Here is a 20,366-nt window from a genome sequence, read left to right on the forward strand (position 1 = left end):
TTGAAGCAATGTGTTCGGGCAAGGGTGGGGTGATCATTTCTGCCCCCTCTATTAGAGGAACTTGGGAAAATGGAACAGATAAAGGTCCGCCTGACCTTAGGTTGAGCCGTGCCTAAGCTGAGCTAAGGGGACTCAGTGTTGGGTTGCTGTTTTAAAAAAACTTAACTCAAGCGCAACATATAATCACACAACTAAACCGTTATTAAAAAACTAAAACTTCATCCACAGTAATAGATATTGAATCAGTGATTGCTAGTTGCACTTAATAAGCTACTTATCTATACGTATAACACATAACACCAGAGTTTTATGGATTGTAGAAAAGTAACATACAAAGGATGTGTGAGGGGAAGCATCCCTTGTCTTATAATTCTAGTACAACACAGGTTGTTACAGTAATAAATTAATCCAAAAGGACAATAACCTAATTAATTATATAACTAATGATCGATGAATTCATTTTGTAATAATAATACTAATAAGGGAAATTGATAGCCAGACTGTCATCGTCATGAGTCTTCTCACACTCTCTTTGCTCCCTGATACTCTCTCGATCTCCTCCTGATATAGACTCCTTGTAGAAACCGTGTGACGCCCCCTCCTCTGCTCCCATTCGCTTGGCATGAGAGATTCTATTAATTCATACCAACAACATAACAATCCCCTACCCTAATAATAAAAACATACTAAGCAGCTAGACAATAGGGTTTGGATGGATAATACATCCAAGCCAGCTTCAAGCTCTTCTATTCGAGGTGGTCATGTGGTCTAAGAGACATGAACAATGCAGCATAGCGCATAAGAAGTCGATCGCTATCGCCATCGCCATTGCCATTGCCATTTTCCGTTGCCTGAATCATAGGACCCCTTGTCCTTTTCATGTAACGGCGCCAGGCCAATTGTACGTTCACAGCTGCCCATGTTCTCCAATTGGAGGAGTAGTACCTCGCTGTCCTCTTAAGTCTTTCATTACCAAATTTGTATCGGAAATGCTCGGTGATGTATCGAAGATTTTGTGATTCTAGACCAAATGCTTCTGTTGCTTCAACACAGACGAATGTTGCTGATGAAGTAGGGAGACGATCAATATTGAATGGGCGGCGTAGGCACCATGAAAGAAGTTCATCCCCTAGGAAGCTCCCAGGGCCTAATATGCATGTTGCTTCCATGCCTTTGCTTAGTTTTTGGCTACTTCTCAATTGACCATTCACTACAAATACCATTCTTTGCACTGGGTCTCCTTCTCTAATTATCTACATGTATGGAAGCAAGAATCAATTAAGGGGAAGAAATTAAATAACAAAGTTCAAAATTATTTCAAAGAATCAATTTCTGTACCTTTTCATCCTTAGAGAAGACTAGGGGCTTAACCCTGTCACAAATGTTGTCTAGGATCAGATCATCCAAATTGTGGAACAAAGGTACCTGTACAGAAAACAGAATTAGTTCCCATGATTCCAGTCATTTAAGCTGACAAAAATTTTCACAAGAATCCAACTGAAACAACTTCATTAAACTCATTAGTAGCTAAGAATTGATTCAGTGAATTCAATTAGGGAGAGGGATGGACACGCTGCCGGTGTATATTAACATCTCGCATGCCAAGCCAATGGGCACAAGGGGAGTGCATTACAGTTCATATACAAGGGACCCACATCGTCAGGGAGGAGAGAAAGAGAGTGAGAGAGCATTATAAGAGAGTGTGAGAGGGCATGCACTTCATTTTCCCATTCAATTAAATGTGTTGTTGGAATTCCTTCTAGGTCGATAATACATTCCAAGAAATCATACCAAACGCAGTTTTAGTCTTTCACCTATGATATTAAACATCTGGACTTACTATTTATTTATTTCTTAGAATGCATTATCGACCTAGAATGCATTCTAAAAAACGCACATCAAATGCAACATTAATTTTCTTTTCTTTTACCTTCTTGATGAGATCCAAGCAAAGGTAGCGCTTAATATCCCGCCGGAGTCCTTCAGGCAAGTCTTTGATTAAGTCCATCTCGTCTTCTCCACCCATAGCAGCCCATCTCTGTCGTTCAAAACGGCGTACTCTTTGTCTTAGATGAGACGGTAATTGTCGTCGCCTCATCCACCATTCCAAGTCTCTACACCTTAATTGCATCTTCCTCTTCCTTGCCATGACAGAATGCAGAAATACCTATACATATATATGGCAAGAGTACCCATAATTTTTTTTTTTAGGTCTTGTGATCACTAGGGAGGATTTCTTTAGGTTAATTCCAAGCTTGCTAGGTAAAAGATTAATTATATTTAGCCAATTAAACTAACCTGAATATTACCAATCAATAGAGTGAAAAGCATTAAACCACTGAGCACAACAATTATACTAAATATCACTTCTAGCCAATGACTTGTAGGTTCAAGATCATTACCAAATGTGCTGTAACAAAAGAATAAAAATCAGAATTAGATCATCAAAATGTATGGTTTCTATTTATATTTCTATTTATTAGTGTTTCAGTACTGTACCTGAGAGTCATCAAGCCCCAAAATATTGGGTAAAGGATCTTAACCACAATAGAATTGCTAGAAACAATGGGAAGAGCAGATTTATAGATTCCATAAGGGAATGGTCCATTGCCATTTAGACACACTGGTACATTCGGGATTCCGATCGGCGGCACCGTTGTTGAATTATTACTACATGGATTCAGCAGTAATGGAAGCCGGTAGCAGATTTCATTGGCACAAGACAAGGATAACTTGCACTTCTTCCCTCTATCACATTGCTTTCCAAGGCATGAAGCCACTCTGTCTATTGCAAGGACATACCAGCAACCCCCAGCCACCTTCATTATTTGAAACAAATTAAAGATTGGAGGAAAAAGTTTTCCAAGCAGTCAATGCATAGTTGTCAAAGCGCTAGACGACTCAAGGCATTGGAGGAAGGTCAAAAACTAAGGAGGCGATGCCTTGACAATTATTAGCCAATGTAACACATGCATCATCTTCTGATCATGTGTGGGCCTCATATAGATGATACTGTTTCTCACATTGTCATTGGTGTGACGTGGGAGATTCAAGATTCTAACCAAGTTCACACACACACACACACACACACACACACACACACACACACACACACAAAGAGATAGAGAAACACTTACATGGGAAGCAATGAAATAGGCAATGAGATTAAGGGCAAAGCCCCACCAGATGGTACCAAAGATGTAACCAGTGACCTTCTGCATTCTCCTCATGATGCAGATGCTGTGATAGACCTTTGGGAGGAATTGGAATAAGAACATTAATAGAAGGATTGTCATTATCAGCTTTATCTTCTCTTCCCTTATCAATTTGGGCACTACCAACCAGAAAACCACCTGCAACAAATTAACAATTTAATATAAATTAGAAAGAAAAAGAAAAAAAAACACTTGGTGATGGGCCTGGGCTATCCCTCCAAGTAGTTATTTTCCCTTGGGCTAAACCACTTGAGGGCTTCGAGAAAATTGAAAAGGTGTAGCCCAAATTGCGGCAGCAGAAGGGCATTTGAGATATTTTTGCATTGAATTATTTTGTCTTCTTAATTTACATAAGGGAGAAAGAATGCCGCCAAGTTGTATAGTATACGCTAGTGTCTCTTTATGTTTATCTGTCTCTTCTCTCTTATGAAATAACATATATGTCTTTTACTATGAGAGGAGAGAGACGAGACAAAGCAAACTCAATCCCCATAACAATATTTGACGAATTATTAATGGATGTTCCTCCCCAATTCCTCAACCAAGGTTCAAGAGAATAGGATTGGTTCCCTTTGATTCTAACCTAATCCCGACTGTATCATAAATCAATCAAAATCCTTCAAATGCTATAAATTGAAACTGATAAGAAGCAAAGATTTTCAAAAATCTATTGTTTTTTAGAGTCATTAATTTAATGGAGATAGTTTCCCCTTCATCCACAGTGAACATAGAATCCCTTGCCTATGGGTTTGGGTATTTTGTGATTATTGTCGAGAACAGTGGGGAGGACACTATCAACTTCGTACATCACGAGGTAGAATTATAATGATCTTAGATGAATATACTTTTCCTTTATCCATGGTAGAGGAAAACTTTTTTCTTAATTTAATAAACTTTAGGATCTATCATCTTACTATCACATATACGTTTTAGGACAAATTAAATTTTCCTCGACCCATAGAAGACGGTTCACCCACCATCCTAGGGTTCAAATATCCTCTCCTAGGGTTTTGGTATGTTCCAAAATACCCTCCCGATACCCATTTCCACCCTTCAGTGAATGGGATCCCACCATGGGTGGAGGGAAACTCGGTCCTTTCTTAATTTTCTACTATTTTACTGATTAAAAAAAAGAAAATAATTGATGAAAATAAGAGAATCAAACATAAAATAGATGATTCAAAAGAGAGTCATAGAAATCTGTTGAAATCGATCATTACGGATTGAATCTATCAGACCCAACCGGTTCTAAGGTTTGAAACCGGTTCGATCCGACTGAGAAGATAAAAAACATGAATTTGGAATCAGGGGATGAGAATGTTTATCCGAGAGAGAGAGAGAGAGAGAGAGAGAGAATGAACCTGGGGGACGGGAAGAATGACGAAGGCGTCGAACCAGAAGCCCTTGAAGGAGCGAAGGTAGTGAGACGCGATGGCACTCGCGTCCCACACGAGCTTTCCGCATCCAACAACGAGGGATTCCTTGGAGACATAAGCGAGGCGGAGCTGGAGGCAGAGATGGAAGAGGTGTACCGCATCCACTATAGTCCGTAACACCGTGACGATGGCAGCAAGCCCACCGTCCATATACAGACAAGGAGTTCCGTCCCTCCCTATCGACAGCGCGTAGAAGAATAACGGGTCTATGGCCAACGCCATTCCACGCGCTAACAGAAACGCTCTGTTCCATCTCTGCACCTCTTTGCTCCGTGGGTCCAGCACTCTCCCCAGTGGACCTTTCAACGATCTCCTCCGGTTCAATTTCGACTCTCCTCCTCCTCCTCCTCCTCCGCTACCCCCGGCCCATCGACGATGGTTCTGGTACTGTATGGCAATTAGCGACGATCCAGCACTGGCTTCCCATTCTGGTGGGTGGACTCGGTCACAACTGGTGGAGTGGAAGGCTGGAACTCCAACTTGTGTGCACGCGTAGCACTCCACCGGAGAGCTCTCCGAGATGGTGGTGGGACTCTCCTCTTCAACAACTCCTCCTCCTCCTCCTTCTCCTCCGCTATCTTCCAAATGGTTGTTAGGGTGCTCTCCTTGCTGCCGCCACCACCGGAATATCCCAATCCACCTGTACGTTCAGAATTATAATTATAGATACCCCATACCATTAATTAACTTAAATTTAAAAATAAAAAAAAAAAGGAAGAAGAAGAAGAGAATCGAAGAACAAATAATTAACCTTGGAAGGGAGATTTGGAGTTCCGGAAGTGAGGGCATGTTTGGGAGAGTAGAATTCGAACCATGGGAGAGTAGCAGAGAGCTTGAGCAAAAAATTGAGTGATGAGACGAGAAAGAGAGAGAGAGCAGAGAGGGCACGCTAATAATTTGGGAAGAAGTACATAATTATATAATCAATGTTATAGAGAACCTGTGGTGAAGAGAGGAAGAGAGGAGGTGGGTCCATGGGTCCCCCCGGGATTGGGTTTTGGTTTAGAGATGATAAGTGAATCTGTCACGTTGCACATGAAGGTGCCCTTGTCCGGATTCTAAAGATGATGAATTGCGATCTCACGGAGAGATTGCAATGTAAACTTAAGCATCAGGTTCCTATTTAATGAAGAATCCGTCAAATAAGTGTCTAATGAGACATCCGAATATACTAAACTATTATCACAAGCTAATAATATCTTTGCTTCCTAAATCTTACCGGCATTCTGTCCGTACAATACTATGTACTCGCCCTTTTGTTTTCTGCTCTCTATGGGATAGAGAAAGGTGAAAAAAGTGTGGTCACTTATTAGCAGATTTCCTTCCGCAAAAGAGAGGTAGTTGTCACTTGTCACTAACAGTCTTTCTTTGGGGTAAGATTCAGTGACACTCTCTTTGTAGATGGGTGGGTATGGGAAAATTATCTCCTCAAGTTTTGTGCCTGGTCCAGTTCTCCAGTTCCTCTAACAGAGGGTGGTGAACCCCACCCGGGCAGAGTGTTTGGGCAGGGGTAGGGTGATCATTTCAATCTCCCATTGTTAGAGGAACTGGGAAACTGGACCGGACAGAGAACTGGAGCTGATAAAGATCCGTCGGTATGCCCCCTACTTTCTTTGGAATGTACTTGAACTTGATCGTGGGTATATTTCTAATGCATAACTATCCATTTGACCAAAAAAAAAAATTTCCCATTAAAAGAATGTAGAAACTAAAAACAGAGTTTGGGTTTAAAAAAAACCCACCAATGGATCTCCCAAAACCCATCTTGTTTATCCACACTTCAATATTAGAGTTCCAGCTATCTAAGGTTGTATGACAACGATAAAAAGAAAATGGGGAGTGGGTTCCCTAAACTGCATAAGCACAGTTTCAGGAGAATGCGAAAACTTTTTTTAGAATTTGACAATAGGAGGAGGGACATTTATGACATATCACCTTCTTACATGAGGGGTTTCATTTTTGAGCTAGCATTGTGGACAACTTTTACCCAAAATAAAAATAGATCTAATATTTTTATATTTTTTGGAATAATTTTTTGAAAAAGAATATGTACATGACGTTTGGTCTGTTTTATATTTTATTTTTTAATGAATTTGAGGGGGGGGGAAATGTTGTAGTTGCTTATAAAAAATAAAAAAGCACAAATTTGTAATAAAAGCCAGTCCAATAAACTCAACTCTCTCCTTCTCCCTCTCCCTAGTGGCACCACCACCACTATTTCTTTTTTTTTTTGGTTGAAACCACCACTATTTCTTTTAATTTACATTCTATAGGTGTTTCTATTCTTTTTATAGAATATATATATATATATATATATATATTTCCCAATTTTACCGTACAAATTTTTTGTAAGTATATCAAATGAACAAAAACATAAACAAAAACAAAAAAGTAATTCTAACTCAAAAATACTAAATTAGAATAGAAACATTGTTATTCATAGCCCTATTCTTTCTCCACCTAACCAAGCATTGGATGCCAAAATAATATAAGGGAAGGGGATCAATGTGCTGCCTATGTGGGGATGAATTCTTCCACGCCATGACAATGGGAGTTCGGGAAGACATTCTTCACGGTTTAAATATTGGGGAACAGATCACATGTCAGGGAGGAAAGAAAGTGTGAGAAGATGGATGATGCCGATAACATGGTCATGCCTGTTGCGTGTGAAAACCTCTGTCGCCCGGTTCGCCCATGGATGAGCCTGCAAAAATCGAGTGAGCGCAAGAGAGTCGATGTGGCTCCGGCCTGGGACTCTCCGATGCTCAAGTCAAGTCTCCAGTGCAACAGCGTAACAGCTAGTAAAAAGTCAGTTGAGCGTTTGAACTCCATACCGGAGTATTTATAGAATGAGGTGAGGCGGTTGGAGGAGTCCTTATATGGCAAGAGTCCTCTGTTGATAGGGCTCTTCCGCGCGGGGCAGAGTGGAGAGTTATTTTCGGGGTCGGTCTCTCAGTAAGGTAAGAGTCCTTATGGGAGAGTGATTCGATCCCGTGCGGGATTGCGACCCGATTTGTATCCCATGATTGTCGGGACACGCTGATGTGGCGCCGTGATCTCTGGAGCGCCGTTATGGAGGTGTTTGGAGAGGGCTCGGCCTCGGACAGCCGTGGCCTCGGTGCTCTGCCTCGGGCGACCGGGGCCTCAGTGCTCGATCTTGGGCCGACTTGTATGGGCTCGGCAGGCCTGAGCCTCGACCATGGAACTTGGCCATGTTTAGGAGATTACTTCCTTGCTCTGCACTTGGTGTAGCTCCGCGCACCGGGTGCTCGGCCAGGCCAGAAATAAAGTGCAGTCTCTTTCTCTGGGTGAACGGCTCGGTCCCAGGATTTGGTCTCAGCACGTCCACGTGGCGACCTCTGATTGGCTGGGAAATCTATGACTCATCAATGCCATCATTTTTTCATAATATAATATGATGTATGGTTTTTGCTACAAAATATGTACTAAATTATTTAAGAAGAGATGATCCTAACATTAGGTAGCTACTATTCAAATATGATGATTCTTTGAATTTATTATGTTCTTGCAAGTGTCACTCTCACATATTTTAAACACAGATTGATATGTTAACCGACCTTGCTAGTATATCGATTGTAAGCTAATTTAACTTCTTTAGCTACATGATTTGATTGGGATTTTATGGGTATCCTACCATTATTTTACAACAAATTATTGTTCATGGGTTAATGAGTAGTTGATAACATCATTCAAGTACTCAATGTTAAGAGAAAATATATATATTTGTATGTGATTGGAAGTATGAAAATATATATTTGTATAATAGTGATTACTATAGTACTCTTTCTCCCAAAAAATATTCATAACAACAATAAATAAATTCTCTCTCTCTCTCTCTCTCTTATGTGTGCGTCCAATGTGTGTGACATGTGTGCACCCATGCCTCAAAATGTGAAATCAATGGTGTGTATGTGATGTTTGCCATAATAATTACCCTAATGTGTGTGTATGTGTGTAGAATAATGTTCCAAATGCTTAATCCACTATAATTGTAACTCTAATGTTGATGATGTTATGATTACGCTATTCAATATTATCTAAATAGGGAGATAGATCTACATGTTGCCTCCTTATATGTATACCTTACACTCCGAGTCAATAGTAGGCAGCAAAACAATATATTTACTGAGAAGAGAAAAAAGGAGTTCACATATTTAATGAAGACAGGGAGGAGAGAGGAGAGGAGAGAAGAGAGAGACTGTGAGAGAGAAGTACACACTGACAATGTGTATTGGATCTAGATCCTCTACTGCCGAGTTGTCTGATAGGACCGTACTGCCCAGACACAGTGTTGCGCACAATGACCGCCTTACCCCCACTTGGGCAAAAGGCATTTGGGCAGGGGTAAGGCGGACATTACGCATAGCATCGTATCTGGGTAGCACGGTCTTGTCGGGCAGCTCGGCAGTAGAGGATCCAAATTGATGTGTACTTCCTTTTTCCCATCTAGATATTACTCCTTGCTCTATATTGTTAGTCTCTTATAATTAACCTCCTTCTTGTGAATTTTATTTAAAAAAAAAAAAAAAAAACTTCCTCCATGTGAACCTTGTGAAGTCTACCAAACTACTCCAGAGGACCACAAACCTTTTAGAGTACAAGATGTACAAACAAAAAATTCTTGGGCCTTTCATTTGTTATCACTTTCTATGATTTTAGACTGATTCTACTAAGAAGCACTTTGGTATGTATAGGTATTACTTTAAAAATTCTAAATGACACTTTTATAAGTGTATTTAAAACATATTACTTTCATTAATTGGATTGTCTCTTGTCTTATTCTTGAAAATTTTTAAGTCATGAGTAAAATGTTTTCAAAATTAGTTGAACATGACTTATTAGTATGTTATTTTCAAAAGTTATCATGTCTCGTATGCTTTATGAGTAGACATGTGAAATGACAACTTTTACTTTTATTGAAAAGAAAAATAAAAATGTATTAAATTAAGAGGACAAATAATAATAATAAAATTTTTATTTAAGTTTTAAAAGAATACGTCAATCATACAACACTCAAGACAAACCCTTCGTGAACAATTACTTGGTCATTTGGTCGGTGGTTTGCCAACAAAATGCATGTCCCTAGGAGGTCTAGGGGTTAACTCTCTTATTTCACATTTATTCCATAAGGCACCTTTCCCTTACCTATTGTAATTCTTTGTGCGACATCATTTTCTATTTTTCTTTCTTTATTTATGATTGAACTTAGGTATTAAAAATATATACTTTAGGATATCGATCTCCCTATCATTAGTTTTCACTATTTCACTTTCTTTATAATGTTACTAAAGCTTCTTTTTTTTCTTCTAGCTAATGAGGGTATATATCTCCAGGCCTTCGATTGACTATTCCCCCAAGTCCATGCAAGCACACTATCATGAGACCAAGTCGTTTAAAGATTTAAGTAGAAAGCCAATTACATTCAAGATGAGTTGCCCCAAGCAGGTAAGAGGAGTCGAACACAGATCGTTGTCAATTTAAACCACTGCTCATGCCAACTCCACTACCCCCTTGGGGTTTATTGTTACTAAAACCCTACATCATATGTACACACTTTTTGGTTTTCTTTATTATACAGTTACTTCCAATTAACATTCTGTAGCTTGCCAACTCAATAATGCATGCATGGTGGGGTGTGCAAGCTCTTAAAATTGGATTGATCTCTCCCCTAACATACCTATCGGCAATTAAACCCCACAAATGATAGGAACGTGTCGGCCGTACAAAGTGAGGTCACCATCGTTTGGAGATGGGACCTCATCTCCTTTGTTTTAATTGGGAATCTCGTGGGAGAATTGGAATCCCTCACGTAATTTCTTCTACTTTCTACATTATATATATCTTTCATATGAACAGAAGAAAGATAATGAGATAGGATTGAGCTCTTCTCCACGGAGCCCAGCACACTCAAGGAGCATCCAGTCGTTGAGTTATATCGCACACATCTTTAGACGTGCACCGACATGTGCGTGGCATAATTCAATCCTTATATGCTTCTTAAACACTCCCTGGGCATTGAACTCCCTGAAGAAAAGCCGGATCCAATAAGATATGAAGCTCTTCGTTTTTAATTTATAAAATAAATTAATGTATGTGTTATGTGAGTTGATTATTCAGACCTTTCTTTTTGTTTCCACCGAAATTCTATCCTCTTGCCGTACATAAATAAATGAAAGATAGATGTTTGCCTTATTTAATTCTGACCGACTTTTTTTCTTTTTCTTCTTCTTCTTCTTCTTCACTTTCCACGTCGTACCTTCAAGGACAACCTCTAGGGCGTGGGATCCATACCCATGAAAGGGTCAGATCTGTCCCCACCTATCCCTCTGTGGATAGCTGATCTGGATTCGTCAATAGATGCCCTGCCAAAGATGTCTACTTTTTGAATTCTTCCACGGAAAAAAGATTCCTGCCAAGTTATCTGCAGCTTGTGCCCAATTATATATAGGACCACGCAAAATGATGCCCCTACCCCTTGAAATGAAAAAAATCTCATCTTGTTGTACCCATGTGCATGCTCTCATTGGCCCCCACGTATGTGAAAAGCTACAGATCCTAGCAAGGATCTTCTAACTTTTTCTAGTTAATACTTGGGAGAAAGAACGTTGTCAAACTGCATAGTGTACACTAGGGCACCTCCATGTCTCTCTCTCTCTCTCTCTCTCTCTCTCTCTTCCTATGAAATGACATATCTACCCCTATTATGGGAGGAGAAAGATAGACAAATGCAGATGCTAACGTATACTATGCAGGTAGCCAGATAAAAAATACTCAATGACTTAGAGGGAAGCAAACAAAATAAAGAGCATTCTAGATCATTAATTAGATCCGTTCCACCCACCATATACATATATGAGGTTGTTCTACGTTACATCAACTAAATATAATTAAAATACCAAAGCTCTTTTTATCACTTGTGGATCTGTTTTTATTCCCTTAATTTCTCTATATTTTTGGGGTTATTAACCACTTAATCCTAAATTTAAATCCTTCAATTATTGAATAAGACAATGAAACATAATCTCTTACAAGATCATATCCCCTAAAATATATACTTGTGGTGGACCTTTTCTTCTTGTTTTTTTTTTTTTATGATAAGGTCTTTGTGGTCCTCCCGGCCGGACGCATATGAACCACTTGTCCTACTATCTTGCAATGACTTGTTTCTCTCAATAGCAAACCCAACCATCCAAACTTCTTTTTCTTTCTCTCTCTCTCTCTCTCTCTCTCTCTGATTAAGAAAACACTATAAGTGGAGTTTAGCCAAATCACAGAAGGAATTAGAGGAGATATTATGCTAATAAGTAATACTTAATTGATTATTATAATTGAGACCCATCAATCAACATTAATCTTTCTAAAATTTATAGGAGACAATGGGTTAGAAGAGATCTGTGTTACAAAAATGGATGAGGATATGAGAAAAAGAATCATATATAGAACAAAGAAGGAAGAACCCCCTTAGCCTAAAAGGAAAGGAATTTCTAATTTCCTTTTCAAGATAATAACCCACCCCAGCTGATTTTTATTTTATTGGGTGGGTTGTTTCCAGGAAATGCAATTAATTTTGTTAAATTAATTTTTTATTTTTTATTTTTTTTATGTTTTTTTAACCCGAACTTCTCTGGGACCCGGGCCGACCCCTATGATTTTATTAGATAAACTTAAAAAAGATAACAAGGGGGGGACGTACACGCCTTACCCCTATCCCAAACACAATAATCACTCAATTAGACACTCTCTAACACCCCAACCCGGCTTACAACAACCTGCTTGAACCTACGTTCTAGCTCTGATCATCGGTAGACCCATCGCGTCCTCACGAACAATCTTACTCAAAATGTGTGGCAATTGTGCATCCCCGTTATACACCACATCCCTCTTCTCTTCACAAGCTAAATTAGCCAGGAAGTCTGCTGCCCTATTCTCTTCACGAAACGTAAAAGATAACATTGGTTTTAGCGATTCCATCAACCCCAGGATTTCTTGAAACCAATACCATCCGTTCCAATTTCCATGGCTTTTCTTTGCAATACTCAAAATAATTGTTCTTGAGTCTGAGTCAGTATGAAAGTCCTTGAGTCCAAGGCTCTCACAAAGCTTTAAGCCGTCTCGCAACGTCGTGTTAATTTGATATTGACATCATGATTTATTTGTCTCTACTCTTCATTGAGGTTGATGGCTCTTTGGTGCGTTTGTACTGTGTGGTTATGAATCAAATTCTAGAGGTTCTTCATAACATCTATATCTTATTTGGAACACACTTAGAAATTATTGCATGTAACTATTAAAAACAATTTTGTCAATCACGTGGTAATTTGTTATTATTTTTTTTTTTATACTTATATTCATGCATGCTATAGTTTCTTATTCAAATTAGGGAGTGTGTGAATTTTTATTAATTTTTTTGGTAAGAGGTAAACTTTTTGAGAAGACGAACAATTACAAGCAGAGTCTTTAATATTACAAACATGCTCGGGATGGAATGACTTTCCTTGCCAGGGTATCAGTTATCTTGTTGATACATCGTGTGAATGATTTCTCTATAGGTGTACTTAGAAGTTCACATCTTCTTTTAATTGCCCTTTGTCTTATTTTCAAAAGATTTTTAAGATAAGGATATAAAAGGATTTTCAAAATTAAATTGAAAGTTACATATCATTATGTCATTATCACTATGTGTTATTATTGTGATACATTTTTTTCTTGAGTACGCATGAAATGACACTATTACCCTCATTGAAAAATAAAATTATGTATCATAGCAAAAAGGCACAAAAAAAAAAAAACCTCAGATCAACCTTTTCTAGCGAAGAGTGATGTATGAGTTGATAATTAAATCCATTCCACACACACACAAATATAGAGAGAAAGAGAGAGGGTGGAGGGGGTGGGAGGAAGGAAGCCTCTTTTGTAGTTGTCTTAGATGTTCAACTCTTATATATGAAGGACCTACCACGAGGGGCTGATAAGGATGGCCTTCCAATATTGTCCAAATAATAATTAATCTCTTCCATTCTCTTCAGTTTCACATTTAGCAATAATATCCCACTTAGTTAGATGTCTGGTTTATTAATATTCCTTCAAATGAACCAAGAGAGTCGTGAAGAAGTCTCCCTTATTGTCCCTAATTTAAACCTTTTTAGGCTCTCAATTAAGAAAAAACGTACACAAGTGCACAATTATACCACGGTAATTGGGTTTCATGGGCTTGGGCTCATGTAGGCCCATAGACTACGGCAGGGCTGATCCTAGGGCCAATGGTTGAAAACCCAAAATCAGACACATGATTGGTTTCCATCAATTTTGATTTGAATTGGATTGGAATTAGTCAGAAATAGTTAGGAATCAGTCAAAACCCTAGAAAATCGAATTAGAAAGAAGAATTAAAGATTTTCATACATTTGTGATTTTTTATTCGAGTCTTGTAATTCTTATTAAATGAGGTAAGTTAATTCATATTCTGTTATTTTGTCAATTAAAAGAAAGAAAAAAATGGTAAAAATATGAAGATCTGAGTGTATTCATGGCCGATTCAAAACAAGAGTTTAAAAATCATTTAAAATCGGAATCAAAGGACAGCCAATTCCACTGATACAAATTTTACATTGTGTTTGGATTATATTTACCTTCATCCATCTCTATACCAATGGTGATGTGATGTTATGCATTATTGAGACTTTGGGTTTAATTATCATTAACGCTCACTCCTTATTATTCATTGTTCGAAAAATACCCTTCTTTACATTGAAATTATTAGAGGTCGGGTCAGATGAGGTGGATGAAGAGATTCTATCTTGTATACATTTTCTTAATTATTTTGACTCATATACTATACAGTAACATTATCAGTGGAAAATAACGTCTTCAACAGTTACCACCTTAATAATTAACCTAATTAAGAGTCTTAATTAGACTAAAAATAACCAAATAAGGACATTAGAAGGCCGACATGAAAAGGCATGCCTTCACTTCAGTGTGAAAGCCTATTCCATAAATAATTCCAAAGGAAACATTGCTGCGTAGTCCACATCTAAGGGCCTCTTTGGTATCACTTTTTATTTTCATTTTCATTTTCATTTTCATTAAGGCCTATTTACAAAAATTCATTACTAAAAGCGATATTGATAAAAAAAATTGAAAAACTGTTAGGTAACTATTAAACATAATAGATTGTAGAATGAAAAATAAGTTTGGTAATTACCTATGTGTAAATAATTTTTATAACATTTTTGAACAAATAGACCCAAATCAGACTTTTTTTTAGAGAAATTGACCCAAAACCCATATATATTTTACTGCTAGGTGAAAAAATTCTCTCATCACCCATCTTCTTTCCCAAATCAACTCTAAACCTTTTTCCTCTTCTCCAATCACCACCAATCACCAGTCAGTTATGGAGATTTATGTCTCTTGCGAGGGTTTCTTTCGTTTGCTTCCGCCATGCCGTCACGCCAACCTCCGCCTCCGTCGCCGTCAAGCTTATGGGTTCCATTACAGGGGTAGCGGGAGTTCCAGAACGAGTTATCACTCGCCGGGAAGAACGACTGCGACCGTGTGGTGTCCCTCCTCGGCTTCTCTTTCTAATTTGTCTTCAACGGAAAGGGATATTTGTAAGGTCAAAGATGCTTTGCCTCAATCGAACCCTTCAATCCCTTGTGTGGGTTTTGGTTAAAATTGCTCATTCTGCGAGAAACTATAAATTTTTGGAATATTCGGCAACTATGGTTTGAATCCCTCCTCGAGTTGTAAAGTTTAAGGTTTCAGTCCTTCCTCAGTTAGGATTTTGTATCCAATCCTAGTGGGTCAAGCAAGTTAAGCTCTTTATCTTTTATTATCTTGTTTCAGTTACACTTTAAATTTTCCAAACTCTTCCGTTCGAATGCAGATATAGACTACAACTGTTATTGATTCGTTCTGGTATGGTGGGTTGTTGTATCTCTGTTCTACTGAAATTCTGTTTTCTGCCTAAATAGTTTACTAATTTTCTTCTGTCATTCTCCATTATATCTTCATTCTTGAATCCATCAATCAATCAATAAACCTGCATTCCAGCCGTCTGGTTTCTCCTTTATTCCAAATTCTATTCCTGGTGAATATTTGTATTCGGAGATGGTTGTTACATTCATGTCTAAAATTCCTTCACACCAACATCTTGTTGGACAGTTACTTCTCCGCTAAGATCGCTGATTTATTCTACCAAAAAAAAAAAAACGATCGCTGATTTAGGTCTCGAGTTCCTTCAAACCGTAAGATTCGTTGCACAGAGGAGGAGGGGGAGGAGGAGGGAAATTTTATCACCTCCAATTCGCTGCCCCCTTCAATTCCCTCCAATCCCTCACATAGGAGCAGAAATGACCACCTTACCCCACCTTGGACAGTGTGTTCGGGTAGTGGGTAAGGTGGTCATTTCCACTCCTATGTGAGGGATTGGAGCGGAAAGCAATTGGAGATGATAATGATTCTAAGAGGAGGAGCCAAGGAGGAGGGGGGCTCGTCTTTCTTAAATATAAAAGAAAATGTCTAATTTACCCCTATTTTTTGGTCATATAAACACATGCTCATTAAAGAACGAAAAAATAAATGAAAACAGATTTTAGCCATAATCCAAAATGGACTAAAGAGTCCATTATCATTTTGGGGGTGTTTTCTATTATTTTGATGTTTTATAAATAGAAATAGGGTCCATAAATTGTACTAAACATTTGTAAAAACGATTATGTGTCAAAAAATGAAAATGAAAAGTGATACCAAAGAAGCCCTAAAATAATTCCTTAAATGGACGGTGTTACCTAATCTTTTTGAGGCATTTTCAAATGAAGTGTCTTTATCCTTTAATCTCAGTATCTTATTGTTGTTCAGAAATATTTGATCGTGGAATGTATGCTAGCTGGCTAGTCCAGTTGGTTGGTTTTGGTGGAAGCAGGGAGACCGAATTTGCTGTTGGGATTAGATCCGCCCTGGTGAGAAAGATTAGATTAATTATTTATTTTCCACTATATATTTAATTAGCACCTTTAGGGATATACTCTTAGAATAGAATGTACGTCGTGGTTATGTATCACATCCATGCATGAACTAATTTCTTTAGCATTTCTGGGAGACCTACGTACGTACACGTACGTACATGCATCTTAGAAATTAATATAATGTTTTTCACTAATTTGGGTGTTAGCTACCTAGGGTATGGATGCATTAATTTATGGTGGAGCTGGGATAGTTGAAAGGGATTAATTCTCATATTTATTTATTAGAGTGGGAATTAAGAACTGGAATTGAAGACATATATCCAGCCCATCTCTCTCTCTCTCTCTCTCTCTCTCTCTACATACTTAAATTCAACAATGCAAATAATCTGTAATTAATACCGCGCGCGCGAGTACTTCAAAGTGGCCACAAGGCCAGTATAATTGTTCAGTTCTTAGGGTGTTTGTTGTACGTTCAGTAAACTGTTTAATTGATCTTGAATATTCAACTCTCTGATTAAACAGTTAATTATATGGTACCAGCAGTCTTTTTGTGAATGTGTACGTGGAACAATATTGGGGTTGTTTATCTTCTTCTTTATCAGTTAAAATACATCCGATCCGGTCAAATATATTTTATAATCTCACTAATATTAATTGGCTATCGATCACTCGCTGGGCTAGAGGCATGCCAATCATTGAAATGGATGTAAAATGATTCTAAGCCAAAGTTGCAAGCTAAGCCGGGTGGTGGGGATCTTTATCGACCCCAATACTGGGGGGGTCCTGTCCGCATCGTGCGATTGGGCACCACCCATGTGTGCACAGTAGGGCCCACTATACACACATGGGCGATGACCAGCCGCACGATGTGCACCAGACCGGCCCCCAGAACTGGGGGCGATAATAATTTTTCAGGCGGTGGTGCGTGGTGGGACTGGAAGAGACGGAGAGATTGAGAGAGAGTAGAGAAGAAAATAGTAGTAATTCATATTACCAATAAATTGAATCAGTAGCTAGCTGATACCCACCAATGTATATATATATATGAACATTCTCTTTTTCTTCCATCTTCTTTCTCTTTTTGTTTACTTATTTATATTTTTTCCTTAGAAACTAAAACCCTCAATGGGCTAAAGTCGCTATCTCTTATGGATCCCCGACCTACACACCTACATAGTTGCTCCTTTGTTTAAGCATGGTAGGCTACGTACTAAGGTGAAGTGTCTGAAGAAGAAGAGCCACCAAATTAATTAGCAAGGCTTGCCAACCGTGCAGTTGAGTGCACCAGCAAAGCGAGTAAGCTCGGGGACAGAGGTGGCGGGCTTTGGGCTGATCATGTCTTCGCTGGAGAAGGACTCCTTCTTTAATGGGGATCCAGATTGGACGAAGAAGGCACCGTTCTCCATTAGATCACCCTCAGATCTCCAGTCCCAGTTCTTCCACACGTCCTCGGTTGCGTAATCCCTATGGGTAACCTGCTTGAATGCCGATGAATCTGAAGCGACGAAGCGGTTGCCCTGACTTAGGATGGTTGGGTGTGTGCTGCCACCAATGGCGTACATTTCCCAGTGGGTGTAATCGTTGTTCACCACGTGGGCGAATCCCCATCGGACCCTGGGCATCCTCTGTACTAATCCTGGCCCGAAGTGGTTGAATGCTACGGTGACCTGCATCTTCTCGTCATCGGCGTAGGTGTCATTTGCTCCTAACAGCATCACCTATTTTTATAAAAATTAACATAATAATCAATAATAATATTAGGGTCACCAAAAGCATCAGTGAGTCGACTCGGAAAGAAACTCACTCGGCCGATTTCTAGTTAGTCATATTAAGTTCGTTCGTTTGTTAGTTAGAGAGAAATCAGTTAGTTTTAATTAGTATCATATCATCTGATATAAAATAAAAAATTGATAAATTGAAAAAATACAAAAAAAAAAAAAAAAAAAAAAGAAGTTAGTTAGTATCGAGAGTTACTTACATGGTCGTGGCTAGAGAAGTAGTTATTGGAGATGGTAATGGCGGTGGAACCCATGACGGCGTCGATGAGTCCATCCTTGCAGTTGGACATGGACATGTGGTCGATCCAGATGTTGGTGGATCCGAAGATGTTAATACCATCGCCGTCGCTGGAGGTGCGCTGACCGTGGTGGTCGACGGAATCACGGATATCGCCGCCTTTGGTGGCTTTGATGTCGTGGATGTGGAGGTTAGTGATGATGATATCGTGGACGAACTGGATGGTTATACCAGCGCCGTTGGCGATGTGAACGTTGGCGCCACGGCCGTCGATGGTCTTGTTGGATGTCATAATGAGCTCCTGGGTGAGGCGGATGGTCATGTCGTGGGCAAAGATGATCCAAAGTGGCTCGTTCTGGATGACACCGTAACGGAGGGTGCCGTTCTTTGGGTTGACCATGTCGCTGTCGGAGGGGTCAGTGACAACGTAGATGCGGCCGTTCTCGCCACCCCTAGTCTTCCTGCCGAACCCCAGCGCGCACTTGGCGTAACTCTTTCGATTCATCTCCCAGTTGGCTTGGCACCTCCAGCAGCTGTCTATTGGGTTCGTTGCCTGGCATGGGCCCCCGGCCCCCACTTCTTCTTTCTGTTGAAGCAACAACCTTCTCGTCAACGCCCCTTCGAAGTTCGTTGCTATATGGGCCTTCACAGCATAGGTGAACAAAAAGAAGAAGAAAAAGAAAAAGAAGATGTTGTTGGGCTTAATAATAGCTAACTCCACCATTTTGCACTCTCACTCTCACTCTCACAGTGTCTGTCTGTCTCTGTTTTATTTTATTATTATAACTTCAGATTGATAATTGTGAGATACTGGATGAGCGATGGCGAAAGGTAAGATGGATTCAGAGATAAATTAAAAGACCAACAACAAATAGAACCCACCCTCACTTTACACCATGCTCGGTTTTTACCACCCTGACATGTGAAAAGCATCATCATGTCTTTATATATATAGGGGCAATGGATAGCCCAAATTAAAACAGAGATCTGATCCAAATACCAGGACCAGAGGGTGATCCTCACCCAGAAATAGAGAGAAATGGGGCGACAAGGGAGGCCTTCCACTTGACCGATAACCGTTTTGTTTCTTGTTTTAATTTCTTCATTTTGCATGGCCATGAGTTTTGCATGTCTTATTCTAAATAAAGACTTGTTTACCCAAAAAATAAATAAAATCTTCATTTTGTTTTGTCAACGGGGTTGAAAGATTCAACCCTCCAACTCTATCTATTCTATTCGATCAGTGCCTCGTTAATTAAAGCATTACATTTAAATTTTTTTCTTAAAAAAAAAAAAATAAAAATAAATTTAAGGGTGTTGCGGGGTTCACGGCTCAGGTAAATAACTAAAGGTAGAGGGTTCTATGAGGGAAGTGTAAGATGGAATCTACGTACTACAACCAATGTGGGGTTGGAAAATGGTATCACGCATATATGGCCCATATGATCAAAATAGGTGAGAAATATTGTCAGTGTAGGTCCCACTATTTTTATTTTATTTTATTTGAGGAAGGTATAAAAGAATCTAGAGATTTCAATGTGAGATAGCTAGCTCCTTTTTAAGTATACAAAGGCACCAATTAAGGACCTAAAGATTCCAATGTTCCCTATATTTTAACACTTTCCCTTCCCCTTGCATGTTTGTAGAATGGGGCAATACCAAATACATGAAATGAGTCTATCTACTAGGGAGGAATAAGAACCATGGGA

General features: G+C 39.1%; 2 protein-coding genes across 2 annotated transcripts; both read right to left on the minus strand.

The window, feature by feature from the left end:
* Positions 1-704: 704 nt before the first annotated feature.
* Positions 705-5,531, minus strand: LOC122654572 (cyclic nucleotide-gated ion channel 2-like). The gene is made up of 8 exons (XM_043848717.1): positions 5,403-5,531; positions 4,577-5,291; positions 3,138-3,353; positions 2,500-2,819; positions 2,299-2,410; positions 1,931-2,167; positions 1,339-1,425; positions 705-1,253 (listed from the first exon to the last, which is right to left on the minus strand). The coding sequence occupies exons 1-8, from the start codon at positions 5,438-5,440 to the stop codon at positions 747-749; spliced, it is 2,232 nt and encodes a 743-aa protein (XP_043704652.1). The 5' UTR covers positions 5,441-5,531; the 3' UTR covers positions 705-746.
* A 12,360-nt stretch (positions 5,532-17,891) lies between these two features.
* LOC122654868 (probable pectate lyase 7) lies at positions 17,892-19,381 on the minus strand. Its single transcript, XM_043849135.1, has 2 exons — positions 18,620-19,381; positions 17,892-18,359 (listed from the first exon to the last, which is right to left on the minus strand). Exons 1-2 carry the CDS (start codon positions 19,379-19,381, stop codon positions 17,892-17,894), a joined length of 1,230 nt encoding a protein of 409 aa, XP_043705070.1.
* Positions 19,382-20,366: the final 985 nt, after the last annotated feature.

This window comes from Telopea speciosissima, chromosome 3, assembly GCF_018873765.1.
Source record: "Telopea speciosissima isolate NSW1024214 ecotype Mountain lineage chromosome 3, Tspe_v1, whole genome shotgun sequence".
Lineage (NCBI taxonomy): Eukaryota > Viridiplantae > Streptophyta > Magnoliopsida > Proteales > Proteaceae > Telopea > Telopea speciosissima.

What these genes read in the sequence shown, in the direction of transcription:
- LOC122654868 (XM_043849135.1), bottom strand. Translation starts at nt 19,381, where the DNA reads ATGGTGGAGTTAGCTATTATTAAGCCCAACAACATCTTCTTTTTCTTT. An exon ending in ACTTCTCTAGCCACGACCAT is followed by an intron (nt 18,360 to 18,619) that starts GTAAGTAACTCT and finishes TTATAAAAATAG; the next exon opens with GTGATGCTGTTAGGAGCAAA.
- LOC122654572 (XM_043848717.1), bottom strand. Translation starts at nt 5,440, where the DNA reads ATGCCCTCACTTCCGGAACTCCAAATCTCCCTTCCAAG. An exon ending in CTCCAAATCTCCCTTCCAAG is followed by an intron (nt 5,292 to 5,402) that starts GTTAATTATTTG and finishes CTGAACGTACAG; the next exon opens with GTGGATTGGGATATTCCGGT. An exon ending in TGGGGCTTGATGACTCTCAG is followed by an intron (nt 2,411 to 2,499) that starts GTACAGTACTGA and finishes CTTTTGTTACAG; the next exon opens with CACATTTGGTAATGATCTTG.